This window comes from Haematobia irritans, chromosome 1 (assembly GCF_050003625.1).
Source record: "Haematobia irritans isolate KBUSLIRL chromosome 1, ASM5000362v1, whole genome shotgun sequence".
Lineage (NCBI taxonomy): Eukaryota > Metazoa > Arthropoda > Insecta > Diptera > Muscidae > Haematobia > Haematobia irritans.
In genome coordinates, this window is record NC_134397.1 from 107,033,379 (window position 1) to 107,060,923 (window position 27,545).

Below are 27,545 nucleotides of genomic sequence, written 5' to 3' on the forward strand. Positions count from 1 at the left end.
TTCAAAAGCACAAAAGTGTCAACTTTATCAACCCTGGTGTGATGTTTTTTTTCGTTTTCCAAAGATCATTCTAATGTTAATTCTGAAATTAAGCAAGAGAGAAATGTTTGGGCCAAAATATGTATCTTTAAATAGTCAGTTAAAACGTATATGCATTCTTAAACCAATGTTACCCGAGCATCAAATAATACATCTCCAAGGTGGTTTGAACGTGATTGGTCGACAGAGAGAAACCGGCATAAGAGACGAGAAATGCTCAAGGAAACAAATGGAATTAAATGTTGACATGGATAAAGCTCTTATTAAACTTAAGATTTTAGGCATTAATCCCAGCGGTGTAAATGGTCTAATGGCATTGCAACATAGCGAGTGTGAATTACGTCACGGTGATGTTATAGAAATTGTTTTTGGAAGGCATCCATTTGAAGTACAATTTAAACCTCTTCCCGAGCAAATTCGTAAATCGGAGATTGATCAATGTTACGAAAAATATGACGATGTTTGGAGTGAAGTTGAAAATGGTAAAATGCTTGTTTTTACTAGTAAGGGCGTACGATCATCGCCAAAAATTGCATGTTATGATGTGGACGGTACAATAATAAGAACTAAATCGGGAAATGTTTTCCCAAAAACTTGTGATGATTGGATGCTTAATTACCCAGAGGTTCCAAAAAAACTTAAATCCCTATTTGAAGATGGCTTCAAAATATGCTTCTTTACAAATCAAGGAGGCATTGCGAAGGGTAAAACAGACTTGAATGAATTTAAACAAAAAGTGATGCAAATCATTGCAAAACTACAAGTACCAGTACAAGCTTTTATTGCCATAACAGATGGGTATTATCGAAAGCCCCTTCCAGGAATGTGGGAACACTTGCAGAAAACTGAGAATAACAGCGTTACCATAAACAAAGATAAAAGTTTTTTCGTAGGTGATGCTGCTGGCCGGCCCGAAGTCGGTAAAGGCAAAGCAAAGCGTCGAAAAGATCATTCGCTAGCTGATCGCTTGTTTGCCAAAAACATTGGAATAACATTCTATACACCTGAAGAGCATTTCCTAAATGTTAAAAAAGAGGAATGGATACGCCCCGATTTCGATCCTACTGTAGATCTAGGAGATCAGCCTCTCTTGGAACCAGCAAAAACTAAGATACCCCATGACAAAATTGAAATTATTGTTATGGTTGGTTTGCCGGGATCTGGTGAGTCACAGCACTTATATAAACGTAAATGTTGGTTTACAAAGGGTATTATTAGAACCAACATTGAAATTTGTAGGTTTATAGCAATATGCATTTATCATCTATGATTAATCCTCGAGGATTCCTTCCCGTCCTTGTCACATTATTAATACATTTTCTTTTACTTGATATATCGTTCTAATTTCTTGTATTTTTATAGTTCACTCTTGGTAATTTCAGAGTTTGTTTTATAGTCAATAACTAATTTCTCATCAAATCTCCATCACTACAGACAAATAAATTGTTTTTGATGTCAATTACGAAATTCGCGGAATCAATCGTTTTTTTTTTAATTGAAATGTATTCAATCACGAAAATGATAGTATCAATCACCCATTTTGATTGAAAACCAATAATCAATTAAAAATGTAATTGACTTTTGTCACGGAATCAATTTAAAAAATGATTGGTTTTTGACATAAAATTCAACCAATGTTTCAATTGAAACAATTAAAATTTTAATGATTTGATTGATTCAGTTAAATAATTAATTGATATTGCCAATAAATTTCAATCAAAAAATTAATAAATTGCGCACCCAAAATTTTAATTAATTTTGTTTGAAATAAAAGAAAAAATGCGTTTCTTATAGAAAATATACAATATTTTCTAATATGTAGATGCGCCTAGACTTCCAATAAATCTCCAGTCTGTAAGCTAAATAAGTTTCTCTGAAAGTAAACTGAATAATTATAACTTATTTTTTTTCAATTAAAGGTTAATTTTTTACCTGCAAAGAATATCAATTCTTAGTTCCAGGTTGCAGAGTTATAATCTTTTGCCATTCTTTTAGCATAAAAAGGCATATTGAGGGGCTCGGCAAGTTTAACCTTTTCACTAAAATTTCAAAACAACAAATTTTGGAAGTACAATTATGTAAACATGGATGTAGCAAGATGTCCTCCTAGGTGGACATTGGTAGTCAAAGAGTCAATTCACCTAAATATACTTAAAACATTTTAATATGTGACCTACAATTCTGTTAAAAAATGTTTTTTTGCATGTATTTTGGAAAATAATATGTAGATATTGTTTGGAAAATAAGAACATTGTCAAAAACAATATTTTTGGAAGTATTTTTCAAAATACTTATAGGAGCTTATAGGCTGACTTCATAACCTGATTTCTAAAATATATCCATGTTTCCCGAATTTTGCTATGGTAAGCCAGTTCGAAGGTAAATTCATGAATACAATACGTTTATATAGTTACGTTAGAGTTAAAATATAGGTTAACAGGAACAGTGATACGTTCAGAGCAGGAGAGAAGTGAACTGAAACAATTCCCGAGACAGCCAATTTTTCCAAGGTACGAGGAAAAAAAGGCAGAATTATAACGAAGTTTCGTGGCAAAGCTTAAAGTGGTGTTCAATGCTGGGCGACGTGTAGCAAAACAGTATGTATCGGATCAGATAAATCAAATACGTTGCTAAATTCATTATAATGTTTACAGTGCCGATAAAAGGAACTGTGTAATTATTTCAACAGACGGGTAGTTTTAATGTTCTCTTTTCGCTACCACTTTGGTATCACAATGGACTGAATAGTCTAAGTGAGTCTGATACATCGGGCTGCCACCTAACCTAACCCTACTTTAAATTAGTTACTATATTATAAGAACTCAGGAAAATGAGTTAGCTAATTATATAATATAAAGTGTAATACAGTGCATATGTTTTGTCGCATACTGTATATTAAAAGTTAATTATTCTAATTAAAAAAATCTCATTTTGATTAAAATTTGGAACAAAATTTTTTCCCAAACAATATTTTATTTTTTATTAAATGTGTCATGGATGCCTTTCCAATAAGAATTCCAACAAAGTATAATGTAATATTAAATTCAATTTATTAAGAATCTGAGATCGTCCGAACCGATTGAAAGTTAAAGCCAAACTCACAAAACTAAAAATATTCTGATCTATTACAATTCAATGCGACCATGCGAATGTAACACAAAAAAGAAAATAAGAAAAAGAGGAAAAAAGAAAATACAGAGAATATTATTAGGACTGTTCGTGACAGCTCGGCCATTTCTGACTTGACATCGCCTCGATGTCATCATCGTCACAATCGTAATCAGGGGGTGGTGCACACCATCTCTTCATTTTCTCTGCAGTGTATATTGAACTGAATGGTTTCTGATTCCTCTGCATCCCCTTGATGTCTTGCAATAGATATCTGTCTCTGCCTAAGACTTTCGCAACAATATAGGGCCCCTTAAAGCGCGGTTCCAATTTTCTGGATTCTCCAATTGGCGGTAGTTCGCTTTGAATGACGACTAAGTCGTCTACATTGTACTGTGGGGCCCTATCGTACTTCTTATCAAAGCGCTCTTTCCACTTTTGTCGACATTTCTGTAGGGTTTCGAGGGCCTCCTCCTGATTTGCTTCAACTGGCACATCAACGTCTGTTTCGATAATTGCAGCCAAGAATCGATTCCTTGTTATATCCCTTAACTTGAAATTAAATATGAGCTCATGCGGGCTAAAACCTGTGCTTTTGTTTATGTGAGAATTCACACTCCATTGGACACGATGGAGATACGAATCCCAGTCTCTGGCATCACTGACCGATGTCCGCAAGTAATTCAAAATTATGTTGTTTGCTCGCTCAACCTGGCCGTTGGCTCTCGGTGTCCTTACGGCTGTCTTGATGTGGTAAATGTCATATTCACTGCAAAAATTCTCGAACTGATTCGATGTGAATGCGGTTCCACGATCCGAAATAATGCGCTCAGGAAGACCAAAATAACTGAAGACGTCGAGAAGTACTTGCAACACCGCTCCTGTTGAGGTATTTCTTACAGGTTTCACGATGATAAATTTTGTAAATGCGTCACTTATAGCAAGTATGTAAACGAAACCCTTTTTGCTAAGGATGAATGGCCCCAAATGGTCCACATGTAATGTTTGAAACGGTATTGGCGTGGCCTCACTAACATACATCTCCCCTTCAGGCTTCCCAGTATTCCCCTTGTTGTAACAGCATTCCACACAAGCCGAAATGTATTCCTTCGCATACTTTCGGATACGGGGGAACCAGAAATGTTCCGTTAACCGCTGTATAGTCTTCTCGAGACCAAAATGGCCCATGTCATCATGGTAATATTTTACAATGCGCCACCTCGCAGCCTTTGGTACTACAAACAATAACTTGTCACCCAATTTACGATACAACCGCTGTTCCTGGAGCTTGTAATCATTTCTGATTTGCGATTCCTCTTCGGATTTCGTGAAACCCCTAAGGACTCTGATAATTTCCAATAGCGGCTGGTCTTGTAATTGCATTGTCAACAACCAGTCCTCAGTATCTATTGAAATTTGCATTACGGACTCATTTAATGGGGCTCTACTAATAGCATCAATATGCGACATCCGGCTCCCAGACCTATGGCAACACTCAAAATCATACTCCATAATACTCATCCACCACCTAGCGATGCGGGGAATAATTTGCGTTTTGGTCTTGATTGTAGATATAGCGGAGCAGTCATTGATAATTTTGAACTTCTTTCCAAGCAGATAAACACGGAATCTTGCGAGTGATTCAACTACGGCTAACACTTCCAACTCGTAGCTACTCACTCGTAAGGACTCACTTTGATTGCATACTCGACTGAAGTAACTAACCACCCTCCATGAGCGTCCATCGTCGGTTGATTGGAGGAGCATTCCGGCCAGACCAACACTACTAGCGTCAGTGTGAACTTCATGACATGCGCTGAAATCATATAATGCTAACACAGGTTCCTCACACAACTTCTTCTTCAGCAACTCAAAAGCATTCTCTTGCTCAATACCCCAAATGAAATTGTTAGCAGCCGCCTTTGTCATAAGCTGCGTAAGAGGTTTCGCAATGATTTGGAAATCCTGCACAAACTTCCGGAAAAATCCACATAGTCCCATAAACCGCCGCACTTCGGTAACATTAGCCGGTGTCTTATATTTCTCGATCGCTAATAGTTTCGCTTTGCCTGGTGCCACACCGCGATCATCGATACGATGTCCTAGGAAATCAATACTGCCAACCAAGAATTTACATTTATCGTATCGAAGTGTTAAGCCGAATTGCTCCAATATTCCCAAAATTTTATTCAGAACACGTAAACCATCGTCCACCGTCATACTGGGGATTATGACATCATCCAAATAAGCGATAATTAAATCTGGTCGACATTCTATAACAACTTTGTTCATAACCTCCTGGAAAACGGACGGGGCGTTTACCAGCCCAAAAGGCATACGATTAAATTCATAGTGACCGTCGGTTGTAACAAATGCCGTCATATGTTTTGATTCTTCCTCCATCTCAATCTGATAGTACCCCATTTTCATGTCCAACACCGTAAAGTATTTATTGCCAGAAAGTTGGGCCAAGATTTCTTCGATTACAGGCATTGGAAACGGTCGTCGAATAGTAATTTGATTCAATCGCCTATAATCAATACACATACGGTACTCACCATTTTTCTTTTCATTTAGGACTATGGGCGATGCGAATGGGGAAGTTGATGGTCTAATGATTTCGGCAGCCAGCATCTCGGTAATAATATCGCGCACGATCGACCTCCGAGCAAATGGTAATCTATATGGTTTCATACTTATCGGCTCTTGTGACGAAAGCTTTATGCTCATTTTCAAAACGTTACATCTGCCGATATCCTTAGGCCCATTTGCAAAGCGACCTTTAAACTTTTCCATGATGTTATTCAATTTCGCTTCTTCTTCCGCCGATAGCATTGGCATAATATTAAGCACTTCTTTAGGTTTGATAAAGCATTCGTTTCCTTCCAAGATCAATCGTGTGTTTCCGTTGCATAAAATGTCTCTTCAGAGTAGCATGTCGCATGGAAGTTTATCATCCGGTATAACTAACACATATTGCTCAAATACAAGTCCATCTATTTTCATAATTAATTTCTTTTTCTCACGACACTCATATTGTCCGCCACCAAAACCGGTTAATAATATATAACACTTTTCCGTATTGCCAAGTCCAACAGATATAGATTTTCTCAATAAACTTCTGGCACTGCCACTGTCGATTAAAGCCTTCACAGACAAATTCCCGATATAAATTGTTTTGTAAGTCAACGAATATGAATTATCAATGATTTGGTTACACGACGATTCCGTTGGCACATTATTTTTACATTCAGCTGAAATATGGCCCGTTCTAGAACAGATCTCACAACGCGATCGTCGTTGAGGCTCCGCACACTCACGTGAAATATGACCGGGTTTTCTACAGTTATAACAAACAATATCCGACGGTGGACGTATTGATAATTTCTCCCGGGGTCTTTCAATGTCACTATTATTCGTCGTCGTCTTAGGGTGGTACGCGCTATTATAACTGCAATAACTCAAGATGGTTTTCAAAAGTTCGTTACATGTAGGAAAATTCATGACCGACAATATACGCCTCAAGTCCTTATCGTTAACTCCACTTATGAAATATTTTATTATAGATTGGTCATCTAAGTTACCATTTCGCGCAATCGATAAAATTTTGTAATAAAATGTTTCCGGTGGTTCGTTAAAAGATCGTTTCATGTTCATTAATTGCATGTGAATCTCCGCGATATTTATTATTGATGGAAATTCCTTCAAAAACTCGTTCACAAATTCTTGCCAATTAGTGAAAATGTCTCCCGAATCAACCCATAATTTGGCAACTCCCTGTAGTTTGGCTTGCACTGCAAACAATAGAATCTTATCGTCCCAGTTATATGCCCTGCGAAGTTGTTCTATTCGATTAATAAATTTATCTGAAGATATCGATTTTTCTGCAGGGTCAAACGATGGCAAAATCGATATTATGTCCCTTATATTGTTCGTTATAAAACTTTGTTGCACACACATCTGATCATTTTGCGTCGTTGGTACATAAAGCAATCCTTGTGGTGTTGGTTGTTGCAATAGCGTTGAATTTCTCAAAACTGATGGGTTATATGAATTTGTTGTAGATGGTTGTCGTGCACATCTTGCATTTTCGCCGCCATATTGTTGTTGCGAATAAACAGAGAATGGAGGAATATCTCCTCTGAAATTACTTCTTGGAATCGTTGAAGAAATCGGATTAGTCGTAGTATAAACGAAATTGTATTTCCCCTAGTTTCTTGTTGTATACTCGAAGGCATTCCCTCATCTGCCCAGCAAATATTTCGTCCAACAGTAATTGGTACATGAAATCCATCAGCACTCTGCCCTGGAACATTATTCGTCGCATTATGTGCAGTACTATACTCCGTAATAGTCATCGCTTCCACATTACTATTGCGTGTTGACGTCTGGACAGATGGACCCTTTGTACTGTTATCGAAGCCCAAAAACTCAGGAGAAGATGCACTTAAAGGTGTATGTGTTGCATTTGCGTTGAAGCTTCGATATGAATTATCGTTCGTAATATTCGCAGACATTTCACGAATTACCCGTTCCTTCTCCGCAATCACGTGTGTGTACAATCTTTCGATTAAAACTGCCTTTTTTCCACTCGTTTGTAAACCCAAATCCTTGCATCTCTTCTTCAGTTGTTCCACTTTCAATTTCTGTAAAGACTCCATTGTCTCTGTTTGTTTTACCGTTAACCGTATTTTATCACGTACACCACTAGCATAAAATATCGACGGTGTTTTATATTTTCTTTTCGAATTAAAAAAAAAAAAAATAGGCGACACGTATTTTCAGTCTAGAAATGGTTTATCCCACTTCTGATAATGTCATGGATGCCTTTCCAATAAGAATTCCAACAAAGTATAATGTAATATTAAATTCAATTTATTAAGAATCTGAGATCGTCCGAACCGATTGAAAGTTAAAGCCAAACTCACAAAACTAAAAATATTCTGATCTATTACAATTCAATGCGATCATGCGAATGTAACACAAAAAAAAATAAGAAAAAGAGGAAAAAAAGAAAATACAGAGAATATTATTAGGACTGTTCGTGACAAATGTTTGCTCTAATATTAGTTAAGTGCATAGGTATCAGAGAACTGCAACTGGTGGCTTTTTTCGTATTGCAATCTTACCCACAAAATGTCGGTGGCAGTGTGTAAGACACCAATTACCATGCGATCTTTTACATTCATACAAATGCGAGAATAAAAATACCACTAGTATATAACAATGTTCGTATGCAGTGTCTTGCAATCTTAAACCAATCGACATCTTAACCAAAGATTATAGATTTGAGGAAGATGTCATATCAAATGTTGCATTTACCAGATAAGTTTAATACATCTTTGTAATCTTTTAGTTGTTTTTAGTTTTTATTTTTTAAATGAAAAATGTAATTTTCTTAACGAAACAATGTCAAATTTTAGGCACAACAAAAAAATTACAATTTCCCCTTTATGGAAATTTATTTCGTGCTCTTAATTTCTTTTTATTTGCATTTTAATGCTATGTCAATACTTGTCGTATACGCGTTTGGTTCGAGTATTAAACTAATGTGGTAAATGGTTTGATGTGCTCAGTAGCCAATCTTCCTCTTCTATAATCTTTGATCGTAACAACGCACGGTAAACAAAACACGAGTCTGGCACTTATGTACACACAAAAAATTATCACCAAAATTTTATCAATTAAACACTTAATTGAATTTGGAAACGGATTCAATTAATGTGTTAATTGATTCAATTAATTATTCAATCAAATCCGAATAAAAACCAATTAAAAAAATGATTGATATTTGCTACGCTTCCAATTAAAATATTAATTGATTCAATGAATCAATTCGGAAATCCGAATAAAACCAATTAAAGAAATGATTGATATTTGCTACGCTTCCAATTAAAATATTAATTGATTCAATCAATCAATTCGGAAATAATTTTCAATTACAAACGTGCTGCATTCAAAATGTGTGCATAAATATTTTGAACGCAACAACAAATCATAGCAAAGGGTTAAAATAAATAAAGTGTGCAACAACAAATGGCCACGTGGTAAAGGTTTGAAAAAATATATGAGAGAACGCATTTGAAATTGCCTGTGTTTGTGTTTTGTGGTATTGTAAAAATGGAAAACAATATACGTTTATTGAAGGTAAGAAATTGTGAAATGTGAATACCGTTTTCCATTGAAGCCTTTTTACATTAAACGGACTAAAATAATATATTTTGTATTCATTTCTTTTAGTGGCCAATTTTATTTCGTGAAATTGACCAATCAATCCCATCAAATATATAAGAATATGTTTGCAATAAAAAAGTGGGTATTGATCTTTTAAAATTATAAATTTTTTTCACTCCTAGTTTTCTTAAAACCAAGAGCGGTATGGGTTTGTTGGAAGATTCACCTTGAAGTTGCGAAGTGGCGTTGGCATTAAATTGCATTTTTCTTTTACCTGCCTTTTTCAGTTTGAACCCAATTAGAGAGCAGTATATCTGATATATAAACTAATGAGCTGAATTATGTAATGGTAAAAAAGTTCTTTCTTTAGGATTTAAAAATATGAAAAATATCCGAAAATAATAAAAATATGTATTTTCCATTTATATTTTTTTCTATTTCCAGAATTTGCAAAGTATCATCAACATAATACCAAATGTTACATTGTTTTGCCATTATTTTTGTCTTTGAGTTTTAATAGACGATTTCAATGTGTGGAAATTTTGGAAAGGAATTGTACTAAAATTAAATTACCGAGCTCCTTAATACACCTTTTTATGCTAAAAGACTACAACTGCAAAAGAAGATTATAAATCTGCAACCTGGAACTAAGAATTGAACTTGATATTCTATGCAGGTAATGTTTAGCAAAATTAACTTTTAATTGAACAAAATTAAATTCGAATTATTCTGTTTACTTTCAGAAAAAAAACTAATTTAGCTTACAGGCTGCTGATTTATTGGAAATCTAGGCGCATCTACATATAAGAAGGAACATGCTAACATGGTTATTATTATAAGGAAGATAATGATTTATATAATTTATTTTTTCACCCTATAGTTGTTATTGATAGTAATTGTATTTGTAAGTCATGTTAGAACAAAACACAAATGACAAGAACCAAATTTATTTGTCTATTGCATAATTTAAAAAATAATAAAATATAAATATGTTTTATAAGAAACACATATTTTCTTTTGTTTCAAATAAAACTAAATACCATTCGCAATATATAATTTTTTTTATCGAAATTTATAGCCAATTTCAATTAATTATTTAATTGAATGAATCAAATAGTTGATTGATTTTTGTCGCGAAATTAATTAAAATTTTAATTGATTCAATTAAAACTGTGATTGAATTTTATGTTAAAAATCAATCACGTTTTTAATTGATTCAATCACACAATTAATTGATTCCGTGAAAAAAATCAATTAAATTTTTAATTGAAAATCGTGTTGGTTTTCAATCAAAATGGGTGATTGATACTATCATCTTCGTGATTGAAGACATTTCAATTAAAAAATGATTGAATCCGCGATTTTCGTGATTGAAATATTTTTTTTTTGTGTAAGTGCAATCACACTCAACAACAACAATTACCAGCAGTTGGCATTAGCTCAAGAGAATTAAGAGAGTACCAAATAAGAGAATCACCCTTATTCCTGAAGTCGCCCTCACCGTCGCTTTTCGTCTGTCGCCACTAATTGGTATTCCGTTCGTCGATATATTCTGCTATCGAAGAAAATCGGTATTCCTTGTGTCGCCAGTATCGTCGCTTTTTGTCGTCTTTAAATTTACCAGCGACGAGTTTAGTGTTTAATTTTTGAAGAAGTTTTTTAGACTTTATTAATCGAACAATTGAAAAATAAATTTAAAAAATAGAAATTGGTAAGAAGTAAAGTGACTAATCTTCAACAATTACAAAAAAAGGGAAAAAATAAGTATATATAGTAGTTATGGTCATCACCTTCACATCATAGAAAAGAACACTGTACAATTAAAGTAAAAGTTTTGATTTTCAATTCCATTTATTTTTAATAGAAACCCTTCAACCCTTTATTGAGCACCAAACTTAGATAACAAATGTGTCCTTCACGAACTTTGAATGATTCTTGGGCACATAATGTCAACGTCGTTCCAACTGTATATGCCGGATGTTGTTATTGTCCTAACGTGGATATCTAAATCATTTCCCGAGTCAAATTTATCATTTATTTTGATTTTCCAAGTCAAAATTGGATTACAAACAAATAGCATTTTAAACGCAAATAATTAAAATTAAGTTTTGTATATCAGCTGATTGTTTTCTTTCATGATGATCCTTGTGCCATTGATCTCAGCGTCGTCTCCATTTTTAGGCCTGTTTTCTTTTAGTTAAAGGTGAGTATTAAGTTCGAGTTTAGCCGCTAATTTTCACTAAAGTGAAAACTAAATCAGAAAAAAAGTCATAAAATTATACATATTTGTTGCAGATTTCATTATAACTTGATGGGGAATATCCCAAAGCAAATTTTCACAAAGTTTGTATTCCTTAAAATGGATTATTAAAGGAAAGTAATCGTGAAAAACGACGATTTTAGCGGCTAAAGGTGAGTATTAAGTTCGAGTTTAGCCGCTAAAATCGCCATTTTTTCACGATTACTTTTCTTTAATAATACTTTTTAAGGAATACAAGCTTTGTGAAAACTTGCTTTGGGCTATTCCCTATCCAGTTATTATAAAATCTGCAACAAATATGTATAATTTTATACCTTTTTTTACTGTTTTAGTTTTCACTTCAGTGAAAAAACTCGAACTTAATACCCACCTTAAGCTCGAACTTAATACCCACCTTTAGCCGCTAAAAACGTCATTTTTTCACGAGTACTTTTCTTTAATAATCCATTTTAAGGAATACAAACTTCGTAAAACTTTTCCCCATCAAGTTATAATAAAATTTACAACAAATATGTATAATTTCATGCATTTTTCTTACTGATTTAGTTTTCACTTTAGCGATTTTAGCGGCTAAACTCGAACTTAATACTCACCTTAAGCCGTGAAGGACTAAAAGAAAACAGAGTACTCGTTTATCCAGGAAATCTCCACTGCAACACTGTCATCAGCTGTTTAAAAATAATCACAGAAAAGAAATCTTGCTTTTTTAATGTATGAAATGCTCCAATTAGTAAAAAACTTACTGCTGCGATTATTTATGACACTATACCACTTTGAATTACATGTTTTTCGATAAATTAGTCACAATAAAGTGCTATTGTGAATCGATGAAGCGTCACTTTATCAAAACACAATCTGGCAAGATCGGCGCGACTTGCACTGGTGAGATGTTCTGGATAGAACACCAGTGCAACGATGTTCTGGATAGCCCATACAAATGTTGTATCCAGTGCAAAAAGAAAACAGCCCTTTAATAGTTTTGGAAGCTTTTACTGTCCTTGAATATATATCCACATTTTTTCCTACGTCAAATTAAATATTTTTCTTGATTTTTCGACATAGAAGTGCGTCGGAAATAAAAATATATATATATATTTTTTTTTATTTTGTCCGCGTCAGGTGGTTGAATATGTAATACTCATATACCAGGGCTGATTTGCTGTTTTCTATTACAGTTTATTTTGTCATTTTTGCAACCATGAGTCTAGGGCACAAAATTATCAGATTTCTAAATTAGCGTTAGAGGCGGCAGCAGATCATCTTAGTATTATTGCTGAGTACTATAGGAAATGGGGCATCAAGATAAATCCAGCAAAATCAGAGGCAATTTGTATCAGGAATGCTTCAGGCAAATGTCATAGAAATGTAGTTCCACAAAGTAAAAATCTTTGCCTATACCTTGGAGGCACGGAGATCTCCTTCAAGTCAACGTTGAAATACCTAGGTGTTGACAATCTGCTCAAATTCAACGGCCATGCCAGAGAAATGTTGATAAAGGCTAAGAAAATCTGTGGGTCATTTCACACCTAATCAACCGCTTTCTTCCTCAAGAAACCAAACTACTCATTACAAAGTGGCTATAAGACCTGCTCTTCTGTATGCATTTCCAATCTGGTTTTCAATTTCACCATCCATTGCCATGGAATTGGAGATATTTGAAAGAAACATTATCCGGAAATGCATAGGAAAGAATTATAAAATACCGACGAAACGTTACTCGAATACTTATCTCTACCGAAACTCTAAAATAGTACCTATACTCAATTATGCTCTTTCATTACAAAGGAAATTTATCGAGCGACTAGAAAACCACGAAAATCCTGCGATGACTGATATTTACAGGACTGAAAAATCTTCCAACTGGTCTAATCCCTCTTTCCTATCCCCGTAGGGATAGTAAATCAGAACCTGGACCTCCACCAGCCATACACGACCCCGTAATTTTTCGTCAAATCTACCCCTGGCTCACACAGAGGATAAACACCATCGGCTGTGATACTATCAAGTTTTTCTTTTATATGACTCACTTAGTTCTATGTTGTCACATAGTAACTTTCCTTTAATTTCATACATATTAGCAGTTAGCAACCCATACATGTTAACTCTCACATTGATTTACATATATATACATATATTATATAAAATATATTTATATTTGCCGTACTATTGTACACCCCGTTATTTCTTACATATTCTATATATACATTTTAAAGTTCTGTTTTGTTAAGATGCTTATCTATCAAAAGCATCATGTCGTTTTAGTTTTAAGTGTTATTTAGTTTTTATCCCCATTGACAGATAAACTCTGTCTGCCATAGTTTAATGCCTAGAGCAAGCATTGAAACTTAATAAGACTGTCATGGTACACTGTACCTCTCACTTTTACCTCTTGCACGTAGCATATTCTAAGAGCGTATATTAGAACAAAACCGTTATAGTTCTAAGCACATTATTTCTAGTCATATGTTTCATTATAAGCACTTCAGATGTCGATAAAGTCTCAAATAAAGTAATACAATACAATACAATACAATTTCTAAATTATATTTCTGGATGAAGAGAACTAGATCCTTCAAATCGAGGGGGTTTCGTGCCTTTAGGAGATCAGGTAAATTTGAATATTTGCTAAAAAATTTGAAGTTCTTTCTTTCATTTTCCATTTTTCTACATGTAAAGATAATGTGCTGTGCATTTTCTTCCACTTCGCAGATGTCACATTGGTTAGAAGTGGCGATTCGCATTATGTGGAAAAAAGGTTTTGAGTAGGTGCTGCCCACATGTAGTCTATTTATTATTTTGATACTTTCAGATGTATAAGATGAGTCTTTGAACCATTGCCGTTTCGGAAGTTCAGGATAGAATTGACTAAAGTAAGTATAGTTTTGAGCATTTTTTTCCTTGTAAAAGTTGGCCCATTCCGTCCAAAGCATGTTTTTGATGAGGTTATCTGCATCTTTGACTGAGTAGTCCGACTTTATAGTACATCCTGCGATTGCAGCATGTTTTGCAAAGTAATCTGCCGGCTCATTTGGGGGTATACCCACATGTGAAGGGGTCCTAATCACATAAAGTTTTGAGATCAAGTAGCTTTTGTTAATCCGAGATTCCTCTTGAGAATCTGATTTTGGAAAGTAGTATATTTTGTTGTTTTTTATTTTTCTTCCCAAGAAGGTTATCGATGAAACTGGTTTTATTAGATTTCCGCTTATAGAAATCAGAGGTACTTTTCTTGCATCCTTGGCAACATACATTGCCGCTGACTTTTTCCAGATTTATCTTAAGGCTTAGTTCATTTACTATTGAGGCAAATAGAAGGGTTTTTTTTGTAGATTTTTGACAGCCTCGTCAAAGTTGGTATCATGAGCAACGATGATAAAATCATCCGCAAATTGGAAGATGTGAGTTTTTTTACTCTGAGGTATGCCATTTAGAATTTCGACTTGGTCATTTCCCATGACAAGAAAACGTTTCCTCAGAAATTCATTTATCCAAAGAATTTGTTGGTTGGGTATTTTCATGCTGATTAAAATATTTCGCAGAGTTTCAACATCACGCACTTGATACATCCATAGTGATTATAATAACTTTCTCGTCTTTTTCCTTATAAGTGGTTATGGTATTGAGAATATCATTAACGCACATGGAAGCTGATCTGTGTTTCCTATACGCATATGATCGTTTTGGTAGAACATTGTTTTCTGCGATGAAGTCCATCAGGCGCTTTTTAACCATAAGGTTTAGTAGTTTCAAAAGGACCGAAATAAGAGCTATAGGCCTGAAATTGAGAAAGTTTTCCAAATCCTTACCTTTTGTGGGGATTGGAACAATCTTTATTTTGCGCCATTCATCATTTATCTCACATATCCTCCACTTATTGTTTAGTGCATTTAGTAGTTTATGTTTTCCATTTTCCGACAGATTTTTAACCATTTCATAAGTTATTCCGTCTAAACCTGCAGCTGATTGTGAAGTTTTTTCTTTTAAGACGTCATTAAATTCATTCATAGTAAAAACATTTTTGTGCCATCAGATTTAATTATAGGTTTGGCAACTCCACCATAGTTATCTTTGCGTTTTTTTTTTTTTTGTTATGATTTTGTAACCTGATAGACCAGAACTATTTTCACTGTCTTCGTAGTTAAAGATTTCACTTAGCACACAAATATGAATGTTTAACTTGTTTAGGAAAAAATCAAGAAAGTCTTTATTTTTGTTTAAGCTTTGTATGTTATGTTGCAGTATGTTCATGTGAGGTTCTAGAAGTTAATTTGCTTTGATTGTATGTATTTGGCGCACAGAAAAATTTTTGAAAGTTGTCAAGAACGTTCAAACCTTCAGAGCTATTTAGAGACTTTAAGATTGATGACATTTGCATTGCAAAAAGGCTAAAATTTTTCTCAAATACCGATACCGGGATATATTTTGAATATTCGTAGGCTGGTTTTGTAGGATTTATTGCTATTGAACTGGCAGTAGGAAGATTTCTCTTTGGAGGGAATTTTACAGCTTTATTGTATTTAGTTTTTGTGATTCTTTTGTTTATTTCCTCAGATGTTGTTGTTGATTTAGAAGATGGCATTTTGTTTAATGGCGGGAATTGTACCTGATATTGATTTTCCCCGAGGATCTCATAGTAATTTGTATTGTGGTATTTGTATTATTGTATTGCATACACTCTTTTCTTGATTTGTTTGATAATGTCATGATTTCTTTTATAGTGTGCTCATCCGCCCATTTTTTACACTTTTTTGCTTCCAGCGCAGTGTGGTCTTTTTCATTACAAAGGATGCATTTTGGAGATTCACATTGAGTTAAACATTTTGAGGTTGATAGACATTCCTCACATCTGACTTCCTTGCAGTTTGTTGGGCAAGAGATATTTGCCCCACATAGCAGGCATCTTTTTTTGGAGCGGCAGCGATTGGCCATGTGTCCTAATCTACCGCAGTTTCTGCAAAGGCGTAGAGGAGGTATATATAGTTCAACATGAGCCAGCATGCAGAACATTTTTATTTCTTTTATAATATTGTTATGTACCAGACCAACTTTTATAATCCCTGATGGACTTGAAACACCTCTTTCATCTTTGTATGTAAAGCGAAAGACAGAGACTATTGAGAGATCATTTTGTTTCTTTATCTCATAAGCAATTTTTTGACCCCTATACGCAACAAGTACATTTTTAATAATATGAATTGTTGTACATATCGATCTGGAATGAAGGCTTTCAATCCAATCGTTTGCAATTTCGTGTTATTAGCAAATTGATTTGCTTCATCGCAGCTATTGAAGGTGAGTCTAAACGTGTTTAAACCAATATTTTTACATATGTAATTTGCCGCAATATTAATTCTTTCTAATTTTTCAAAAAGTTGCATTTGCAATTTCTGGATCTAGTGCTGATTTGGTTTTCCGACACAACTGATACATAGTAAGGCGCAGAATGATCATCCGGATACAGTATTTCATTATTTCCGTAAATGTTGTAGTTGTATTCAACCGCAGTGACTTTGAATGTTCCTGCTTTTTGCTGGTCTGCGAAAATGCCAGGATTTTCATTGTTTGAAATTAAACTTTTGAACTTTTTCAGCACTGGTTTCCCGTCCATTTAATCATTTTTTCTAATATTTTGATTGGGGGTGGGTCTTCATTTCCCACCATGATCCCATATTGACATCAACACACAGGAATACAAAAAAAAATTCCTTTCGTTGATTTATGTTTTTTTTTTTTTTTGACGCTGAACGAAAAATGTTAGAAATAGCAGTTTGTTGTTTATTAAAAGACGACGATTTTGGATAGTTGCTTCGATTTATGAAAAAAGTAATTTTAGTAAATTTGTAAACAGCATGCACACGCTGATGTTTGAGGTTACGATATGGTGTGTTTACGATATGGTTTTAAAAATATTTTTTTTTTTTTGAATTTTATTTTCACGTCAGAGTGGGTTGGATGAAACGTAAGAGTCTCATATACCAGGACCAGTTATTCAATAACAAGATCAAAAATTTGTTCTATATAAGAGTTTAGAAATTTCTATTCTAAAACTTAAATGTTTAGATTTGATCCTTTTATGAAGGAGAGTAGATCCGTGATGTCGATATTGTTGAAATTCTGCAGCAGGTTTGTGAGATTTGTGTATTTCCTAAAACACTCGTAGTTTTCACGAAGTTCAGTATGGAGCCTGCAATCAAAAATTAGATGGTGTTCGTCTTCTATTTTATTGCAAGTAGTGCAAATGTTGGAATCTGATAACCGCATTTTAAAAAAGAAGTTTTTGCAATAAGTGTGGCCTACTAAGAGTCGATTTATTATCTTTATATCACATGGGTTGAGGCGGCTGCCCTTGTACCACTGACTTTTTGGAGGTTCGGGGAAGGACTTTGTGAAATATTTGCCTTTGGTAGTAGATTTTATTTTGTAGTCTTCGCACCATTCCTTCCATAATTCACTTTGGATACGTTGCTGAGCATCTCTTATAGAGAAGGACGAGTGTATTTCACAACCAACTCGAGCAGCATGTTTTGCGAAGAGATCTGCACGTTCATTGGGCTCTATCCCAATGTGAGAGGGTGTCCATATGATCAATATATTTTGAGTTGTTTATTTTGCGTTGAATATTGTTGACCATGTAGTTGTTGGCAGAGTTAGCAATGAGTAGTAGACATGCATTTTTGCTGTCTGAGAAAATTGCCGCCTTGCTGATACCATCTTCAATTATCAAATCTATCGCCTTATCAATTGCATGTAGTTCACCAGTAAGGGATGAAACCTTGTCCCTAATGGTGAAGAGAAAATTGTGATTAGATGAAATGTTGCAGACAGCACAGCCAGTAGTTTCTTCTTGGATTGAAGCATCTGTGGCCCAAATGGAGTATCCTTCGGATTGTGGCTCACATACTTTTTGTAAAAAACAGATTTAAAACAAAAACTGTTTATGCTGTGTTTGTCCCCTTGAAATAGGTTAAATGTTGATTTCCAACTTAGGTGAGGCAGACCCTAAGTCATTTATAACCAAATTGTCAAAAATATGTCTGAATTTGAGGTAGACCATCCCTAGGCTTGTTTTGCTCGTGGCAGACTCAGAAATGTTGTGATACATTTTACGGTTGTGAGTTTTGAGGCTAATTAATTCTTTCGCAGCCAACAGTTGTGCCCTCTGTGCGGGTGGTAGTACACCGGCTAAGACATAGACGACATGAATTGGTGTGTCACTAGTTAGACCCAGAGTTCTTCTTAGAATTTGATACTGAAAGCTGGTGATTCTCTGGATTTGATGTGAAGGCATATGAGCTATAGATGAGATCGAGTATTCTATTTTTGAGAATATCACAGATTTTGCGATATTAATTGCCGTAGACGGATGAAAGCCAGATTTCAAGCATGTGAGCATTTTTACAGCATTTAAGGAACATTGACATGAGGAGATTACATCATCATAGTGATCTTTTATGGAGAGACTGTTTTTAACGCTTCTGCCAAGAAATTTAATACAGTTTACGGGTTTTATTAGCGTTCCGTTTAAAGATAATAAGGGAATTTTAGTGGGCCCTTTTGCAACGTACATTACGCCAGTCTTTTCTCTATTTTGAGGTTTAGAGTATTGAGCATTGAGGCAAATTGGATAATTTTGATCTGCAGTAATTTTGTGGCAGTGTCGAAATCTTTGTCATGACATAATATGATAAAATCATCAGCAAATTGGAAAATATGTGTTTTGTCATCTGCGAAGCCGTGAAGAGCCAAAGTATATAGATTGAAGAGTGTGGGACTAAGGCAGCTACCTTGTGGAATTCCATTTAGGATTTCGACACTTTCATTTCCCATAATTAGTGTTCGTTTGCAGAGAAAATTTATTATCCATGTTGAGATTTGTTTGGGACAATTTAGATTAACAAGAATGTTGTGAACTATTGTGATGTTTACACATTCATATGCACGACTGATATCTAAATATATCAGAATACATTTCTCACCTTTTGCTTTATACAAGGAGATCGTGTTTAACAAGTCATTGATGCATATAGCTGATGACATGTTCTTCCTGTAAGCAAAACTCCTTGGAGGTAGTATGTTGTTGACATCCAGGAAAGTTTGTAGCCTTTCCTTGATCATAAGGTTTATTATTTTTAAAAGCACAGAGATAAGGGCTATTGGTCTGAAATTCTTGTAGTCTTCAAGATCTTTACCCCGTTTTGGAATAGGGATTATTTTGATATTACGCCAGTCCTCAGAAATATGGCATGTAGCCCACTCATTGTTGATGGCTTCCAAAAATATTGTTTTGGATTTCATTGATAAGTTGTGAAGCATCTCGTATGTGATTCCATCTACACCTGCAGCCGAGGGGGGTTTTCTTACCTTTTAAAATGTGCAGAAGCTCCTCCAAGGTGAAAGAAGCAGACGAATTTGAGAAGTTCGCTGGCTGAATTTGCAGCGTATTATTCGGAATTTGCTGTTTGAGGCGATTCAAGTAGTTTTTGTTGTTATCTGAACACCATTTTGAAGCGAAGGTGGAGTTTAGAGAGTTTTTACATCCACGGACAAAACGGAAAAGTGATTTTGCGTTTGGATTAGTGTTTAGTTTGTCAATTTGTTTAACAAAGTTGGTTTTTTTGGCTAATTTGACTGATTTTTGGAAATTTTCGATTGCATCACGAAGAAGCATAGCGTTAATATTGTTTTTATCACGATCAAATTTTCTTTGTGCAACTACTTTATGACGAAAAAACTTTTCTGTTTGTTCGTTCCACCATCTTTTTGGGATTCTACCCGGAGTTAATTTGTATCTTGCTGATTTTAGTTCATTATTAAAGGCACTTTTGATATCACACATATTTGAGTTTAATTGAAGATTATTTATATTTTTTAAGAGTTTATTTTTTGCAAGAAAGCTTTGTTTTATTTTTGTGGTACCATTTACTTTGATGTGGATCGGGTAATGGTGACTGCCGCCGATTGTGTTATTAACCAGTGTACGAAAACAAACGAAACGATTGAGGTACGTATCATTTAAAGTCACAAACTTTTCAATTTTCGTCAATCGTTTTGTACGTAGTCACAAACAAAACAACAAACATTTCAAAAGCATAAGAGACGAAACGATTGCTTTAATGCTCTTCGGATTTGTGTTGTTATGTTGTTTCGTTCCGTAACGAAACGGCAATAAAACGTTTGCAAACGTTTGTTGAGCGAAACGATGACAAAAACGGACTTCATGACGGTTTATATTCGCATATACAAATATTTACATCTTAATCGATTTGGAGCCAACATTTTGTACAAAATCTCTAGAATTAAAATTCAAATTGACTAATGCTCTGGGATGAAGCACAATGTTATTAAAATATATGAGAAATATTTAAATCTGAACCAATTTTGATGCAACTTCGCAAAAGGGTATTTATCGGTACCTAACCTAGGAAAATTTGAGTAATTTTTACAAGTTTTCAATGTTAATTATACTCCCTATGAAGCCCGATTTGAAGATTTGACATCTGAAAAATCGGGCGAAAGATATATGGGAGCTATATCAAAATCTAAACCCATTTCAACCAAAATAAGCATGTATATCCAGATCCTTAATTTTACTCCTTATACAAAGTTGCAAGTAAATAGGGGTAAAACGTTGGTCTTTGTGGGTATATGAGTCTAAATCGAACGAAAGATATATTCGGGGGATATATCAAAATCTGAACCGAATTTTACAAGCGTAGTTAGAATGTTAATTTTACTCCTTCTGCAAAATTTCACGTAAATCGGAGTAAAACTTTTGCCTCTGTGGTCATATTAATCCAAATCGAATTCTATATATGGGAGTTATATCTAAATCTGAATCGATTTAAGTAAAATTTACCACACTTGGCTACACTACTAATTGTATTCCTAGTGCAACATTTCAAGCAAATTAGAATAAAACTTTGGCTTCTGGGCCATATAAGTCCATATCGGGCGAAAGGTATATATGGGAGCTATATCTAGGTTAGGTTAGGTTAGGTTATGTGGCAGCCCGATGTATCAGGCATGCTAACCATTGCACCACGGTGGCTCCCGAGAGCTATATCTAAATCGGAACTATTAACCGTACGCCTTGTGCAAAATTTGAAGCAAATCAGGGCAAAACTCTGGCTTTTGAGGCTACATAAGTGTAAATCGGACGAAAGATATAACATATATGGGAGCTATATCTAAATCGGAACCGATTTAGCTGATAATCTGAAACAATTTTTTTTTCAAAATCCATAGCGATTGTTTTGAGCCAAAGTGAAATTCTGTGCCAAATTTGAGAACGATCGGACTTAAATTGCGATCTGTTCTTTGCACACAAAATTACATATACAGACTTTTCTGAAACCAATCGTTACTAAAGCGTTACATACAAATGCACAAACTTATTATACCCTATGCCACAGTAGTGGTGAAGGGTATAAAAATAACATTCAAGATTTTTCTTCTTATAAGGACTTAATGAATGAGCAAACGTTTGCGAAACGTTTGCATTCAATGTGTACCGTTTTGTTTCCTACATTTTACTAAGCAACACAGTACTTTTCAGTTTAGGTTTGGTTTCCACTCACGAACAAAAACAATACAAAACGAAAGGCAAATGGCGTTATATCAGGTTTTCGTTTCGTTTCGTTTTGGACATGTGGATTGTACGAAACGAAACAATTGGAAACGTTTTGTTTTGTTTGTTTTCGTACGCTGTTATTAACTACATTCCAACTTGTATTTAAGGGTAGGTACTATGTTCGGTTTTCGAGTTGAAAACCACTTTATTTTCGATTACTTTTCCTTAAATAACCAAAATTATAAATGAAAACAAACTTATTCCTGTAAAGTCTTGCCGAAATCTAGAGGAACAAGAAACTACGCATCAATTGAGTTAATTTGTCTGCTTTATATTGAACTGTTTCAATAAAGTAACCACGAAAATTTCAACGTGAAAAGCGAACATAGTACTTACCTTAAGTTCGAATTTGTAAAACTGAGATCTAGTACTGACCCACGACAGTTTTCGGAAAAAGATCCTTTAAATGTAATATTACCATTATTTAGGCAGCGGAAAGTAGACGAGTCAAAAAAACTTCTGATCATTGTACCACGCACAGACTCACAGTGGTCGCCGAACGATTTTGACCGGGCATTAAAATCGCCACAAATAAAAACATTTAATTTTCCTTCCAAAAGGCACAACAATTTTTCCAATTCAATTTTTAGTAAATTTGTTTTTACAGAGTGCGGAAAATACACTGAGACTAGAACAAAGTTTGGTGGCATATTTGTTGTTTCACAAATTAAAATGTCGAGATCAGTTTTAGATTGAATTTTTTTAATTTTTATACATTTTTTGAAGACTATAGCGACTCCACCGTAATTGTCGTGTCTTTTTTTAACAATAAAGTCATAATTGCATATAGTTGAACGGGAGTTCCCATCTTCTACATTAAAAATTTCGCTTAAGAAACAAATATCTATGTTGAGTTTATTTAGAAAAAAATCAAGTGACTGTTTGTTTTTATTAAGGCTTTGAATATTATATTGAAGAAAGTTTATCATGATTTGAATGAGTTTTGTTTTGGGAATTCTCATTCACTGATTCTGGAACTGACTGCATTGCTTTACGAAACTGCTCTAAAATTTTTAATCCTTCCGGACAATTAATGTTATTGAGAATGGACGACATCTGTGAGGCGAAGAATGAAAATATTTTTTCAAACTCGGATGTAGTTCGAAAGTTGGGGTACAGAAATGCAGGTTTTGTTGGATTTACGCTCAGAGGGCTGGCCGTTGGTAGGTCTCTTTTTGGTGGTAGCTTCACAACTTTGCTGTATTTCATTTTTGTTATTCTTCTATTGATTTCTTCATTCATTGTTTTAGCTGGTTGATTTTGTTTTTTGTTTAAAGATGGAAATTGGTTTTGAAATTGCTCCTCATCGAGAATTTCATAATAATTGGTTCTTTTGTAAGTTTGTAAACATTCTTTTTTTGACTTATTTGACAGGGCCATAATTGCTTTGATAGTTTTTTCAGTTTTCCATTTATCGCAAATTCGAGAATCATTTGCGTTATGATCTGTGCGATTGCATAGAATACACTTGGACTCCTTGCAAACAGTTGGACATTTTGTAGAAGACAAACAAGTTGAACATTTTTGTTCCTTGCAATCATTTGGACAGATAATATCTGCACCACAAAATAAGCATCGTTTCTTTGATTTGCATCTGACAGCAATATGTCCAAGCCTCCCACAATTTTTACAGAGGCGAGTTGGCGGTACATATAATTCCACTTTGGCTTTTGAACAAAACATGTTAAATTCAGTAAGGGGGCTATCATAGATAATCCCTACTTTTATTGTCTCCTCATTTTTATAGGTGAATCTGTACACAGAAACAGCAGTGAAAATATTTTTGAGATTGATTTCATTTATGATTCTTTCTCCTGAGTAATTGATGGGAACATTTTTTATTATGTAGTATTTTTGCAAGAATCTATCTGGAATGTATGCTCTCATTCCAATATCATTCAGCTTTGTGTTTAGGACAAGATCGTTTGCCGCATTCGCATTGTTGAAAGACAGTCTGAAAGTGTTGAAGCCTATGTTTTTGGATTCAAAATTTCCTGGAATCTTTAAATTCTCTAGCTTTTCAAAAAGATGCAGTTCCGAGTTTTTAGTTCTCGTGCTGACTTGATTTTCTGTGTTTATTAAAACATAATACGGGCCTGGATGGATATCAGGGTACAGGATTTGTTTTTCATCATAGGTGATGTGGTTATGAATTGTTTGATTTGGCGAGGAGGTACTGGCGTCTGAGCAGTTTGTTTTAATGCTGGTTGTAGTTGTGCTATCACCACTTTTAAATTTTTTGCTTACAGGTTTTTCTGAGTTTACAGCCTTTTTTCGGGGGTCCGGTGGGTCGTTACCCCCCATTTCTGCAATGGTAGTTTTTGCACGTATGTCTCAGATATTGTTTTTCTTGCAAGCCTTCACAGAGTATGCTAATTGATGATAAATAACAATTTGCTTCCGAAGCAGTACCGTAACTGGTGTTAAACGAATTGCTTTTGTTTGGTGGATCGCGAACAGAGCAACAAAAAAAAAGATGTTTTTTTTAATTGATTCAATTCGCGCGAGAGGTGTGTGTTGTTGACGTTTGTAGTCGTAAATAACAACTGTAAAAAAAAATATTTTAAACCGAAAAAATTAAAATTCATTTTTTGCACATCAGCTGATTGTTTTCTAGTTATACCGGCTTTTTATTACCGAGTATTGTAATTGGTACAAAAAGTAATCGTCGTCGTCAGCCGTCGCCACTTCACAGGAATACCAATTGAATGACGAGACGACAAAAAGCGACGACGAGAGCGAGGGCGACTTCAGGAATAAAGGTGAGTAGTAAGTTCGAGTTTAGCCGCTAAAGGTAAGTACTATGTTCTCTTTTCGAGTTGAAATTTTCGCGGTTACTTTATTAAAACAGTTCAATATGAAGCAGATAAATTACTTCAATTGATGCGCAGTTTCTTGTTCCCCTAGATTTCGGCAAGACTTTACAGGAATGTTTTGGTTTTAATTTATAATTTTGATTATTTCAGGAAAAGTAATCGCGAAAATAAAGTGATTTTCAACTCGAAACCCGAACATAGTACCCACCTTAAAATCGTAATTTTTTCACTGAAGGTGAGTATTAAGTTCGAGTTTAGCCGCTAATTTTCACTAAAGTGAAAACTAAATCAGTAATAAAAGTCATAAAATTATACATATTTGTTGCAGATTTCATTATAACTTGATGGGGAATATCCCAAAGCAAATTTGCACAAAGTTTTTATTCCTTAAAATGGATTATTAAAGAAAAGTAATCGTGAAAAAATGACGATTTTAGCGCCTAAACTCGAACTTAATACCCACCTTAAAGTGAAAACTAAATCGGTAAAAAAGACATAAAATTATACATATTTGTTGCAGATTTCATTATAATTTGATGGGGGATAGCCCAAAGCACATTTTCACAAAGTTTGTATTCCTTAAAATGGATTATTAAAGAAAAGTAATCGTGAAAAAATGACGTTTTAAGGTGAGTATTAAGTTCGAGTTTAGCCGCTAATTTTCACTAAAGTGAAAACTAAATCAGTAAAAAAGTCATAAAATTATACATATTTGTTGCAGATTTCATTATAACTTGATGGGGAATATCCCAAAGTAAATTTGCACAAAGTTTGTATTCATTAAAATGGATTACTAAAGAAAAGTAATCGTGAAAAAATGAGGATTTTAGGGGCTAAACTCGAACTTAATACCCACCTTTAGCGGCTAAACTCGAACTTAATACCCACCTTAAGGGTGAATACCAAACTGCTAAGATATGGGTAACCAATTTGTGTGATTGCATACTTCGGTGTTTTCGAGAGACCAACACTCATACTAACAAACACCGACAGTCGTCGGTTGCATTGGATATTGGTGGTTGAAATTTTTTTTACCAATTGGTGTATTAAGATTGCAAATATTGGTGTTTACTAAATACACTGGTCGGTTGCGGTAGATCGCAGCCGTCCTCTGATAGGTATCAATATCCAACCTAAAAAAGTAAAATTAAATAATGACAAATGTAATACTTACTCGTTCTGCAGCCATTTACTGTTTATTTTTTAGAACATATATGCATCATAACATATATTTGCTGGATGCTTTTTAGAATACATGACGCTTGCAGTGTTGTCCAATGATGTATGTGTTGCGCATAAAGTGCAGTTTTTTCCATGTTCCAAAAAAGCCCTATAGCTGATAATAAATTAGTATGTTTCCTCTGGAAGCAAGAGATATAACACAACACGGGCTGACATGTTGTCGGATTTTCTATCCTCTTTGATTTGAGAACAAAAATTATTTAAAGTAAACTGAATTAAACAGACTCACAGTAAGGATGTTTAAAGAGGTCACATCGTTTCCTACATATATCGTTTAACTACACACACAAATATTTTTTGTCTTCAATAACCAATTATTTTTTAATTGTAATGTCTTCAATCACAAAAGTGATAGTATCAATCACCAAAGTCAATTAAAAAATTAATTGATCCAGTAAAAATATTAACTAATCAAAAATCAACTATTGTGATTGATTTTTGTTTCAATTAAAAAATTACGTTTCTTTTATATGTTTAATCGTTTTTCAATATATTTTATTATTTTATATGTTTTTTTTTTTGATAAAATCTTATTCTTTTCACCTGCATACAAGCTTTACGGGTTAAAATATCTGAAAATGAAAATGAACAGGTAATCTATGTCTACGACAATAAATAAAAAATCAACCCTTATTTCGCTTTTCAATTTCAAAATCCATATGTTTTTAGCTCCTCTTATATTTCTCGTTACATCGCCCAACATTATCAATTATCGGATGCAATCATTTTATATCGAAATATATCCCTATTATTTTTATTTGTTTATAATGCCTTTTTAATGGATTGTTTTTCTTTATTTTTTTCAGGTAAATCACATTTTTGCAGTAAATACCTGGTTCCACTTGGTTATACTATAGCAAACGCTGACACTGCCGGTAGCATACAGGCATGTTTAAAAATGTGTGAAAGAGCTATAAAGGAGGGAAACTCATGTGCCATTGATAACACAAATGTTGACGTAGATAACCGTAAGAAGTTCATTGAAATTGCTAAAAGGCAAAACGTGCAATGCAGATGTTTCATTATGAATGTCGGCCTTCCTCAAGTGAAGCATAATATAGCGTATCGTCATTTAACTGACACAAATCATGCCAAAATCAACGAAATGATTTTTAACATGATGAAAAAGAAGTATGTTCAGCCGCAAATGCAGGAAGGATTCGAGGAAATCGTGAAGGTAAACATAAAGCCAAATTTTGAATCTGAGGATTTACATCGCCTCTATAGATTGTATTTGGTTGAAAAATAAAAATGAAAAAAAAAAACTATAAACTGG

General features: G+C 34.3%; 2 protein-coding genes across 3 annotated transcripts; one reads left to right on the forward strand and one right to left on the reverse strand.

Annotated features, from left to right (window-relative positions):
* PNKP (Polynucleotide kinase 3'-phosphatase) lies at positions 1 to 27,541 on the forward strand. Of its 2 annotated transcripts, XM_075291349.1 has the most exons (3): positions 1 to 1,202; positions 9,766 to 9,997; positions 10,065 to 10,329. In XM_075291349.1, exons 1-2 carry the CDS (start codon positions 74 to 76, stop codon positions 9,951 to 9,953), a joined length of 1,317 nt encoding a protein of 438 aa, XP_075147464.1. In that variant the 5' UTR covers positions 1 to 73; the 3' UTR covers positions 9,954 to 9,997; positions 10,065 to 10,329. The 2 variants fall into 2 exon arrangements, with proteins under 2 accessions (XP_075147464.1, XP_075147463.1); XM_075291348.1 differs by lacking the exons at positions 9,766 to 9,997; positions 10,065 to 10,329 and adding an exon at positions 27,076 to 27,541 and having other exon boundaries at positions 3 to 1,202.
* On the reverse strand, positions 23,061 to 26,574 carry LOC142221602 (uncharacterized). Its single transcript, XM_075291350.1, has 2 exons — positions 26,202 to 26,574; positions 23,061 to 24,757 (listed from the first exon to the last, which is right to left on the reverse strand). Exon 2 carries the CDS (start codon positions 24,513 to 24,515, stop codon positions 23,118 to 23,120), a length of 1,398 nt encoding a protein of 465 aa, XP_075147465.1. The 5' UTR covers positions 24,516 to 24,757; positions 26,202 to 26,574; the 3' UTR covers positions 23,061 to 23,117.
* Positions 27,542 to 27,545: the final 4 nt, after the last annotated feature.

Bases quoted from the DNA above. Each gene is read 5' to 3' on its own strand.
- PNKP (XM_075291348.1), top strand. From the start codon at position 74: ATGTTAATTCTGAAATTAAGCAAGAGAGAAATGTTTGGGCCAAAATAT. The intron at 1,203-27,075 runs GTGAGTCACAGC...TATTTTTTTCAG, and splicing joins GGTTGGTTTGCCGGGATCTG to GTAAATCACATTTTTGCAGT.
- LOC142221602 (XM_075291350.1), bottom strand. From the start codon at position 24,515: ATGGGGGGTAACGACCCACCGGACCCCCGAAAAAAGGCTGTAAACTCA.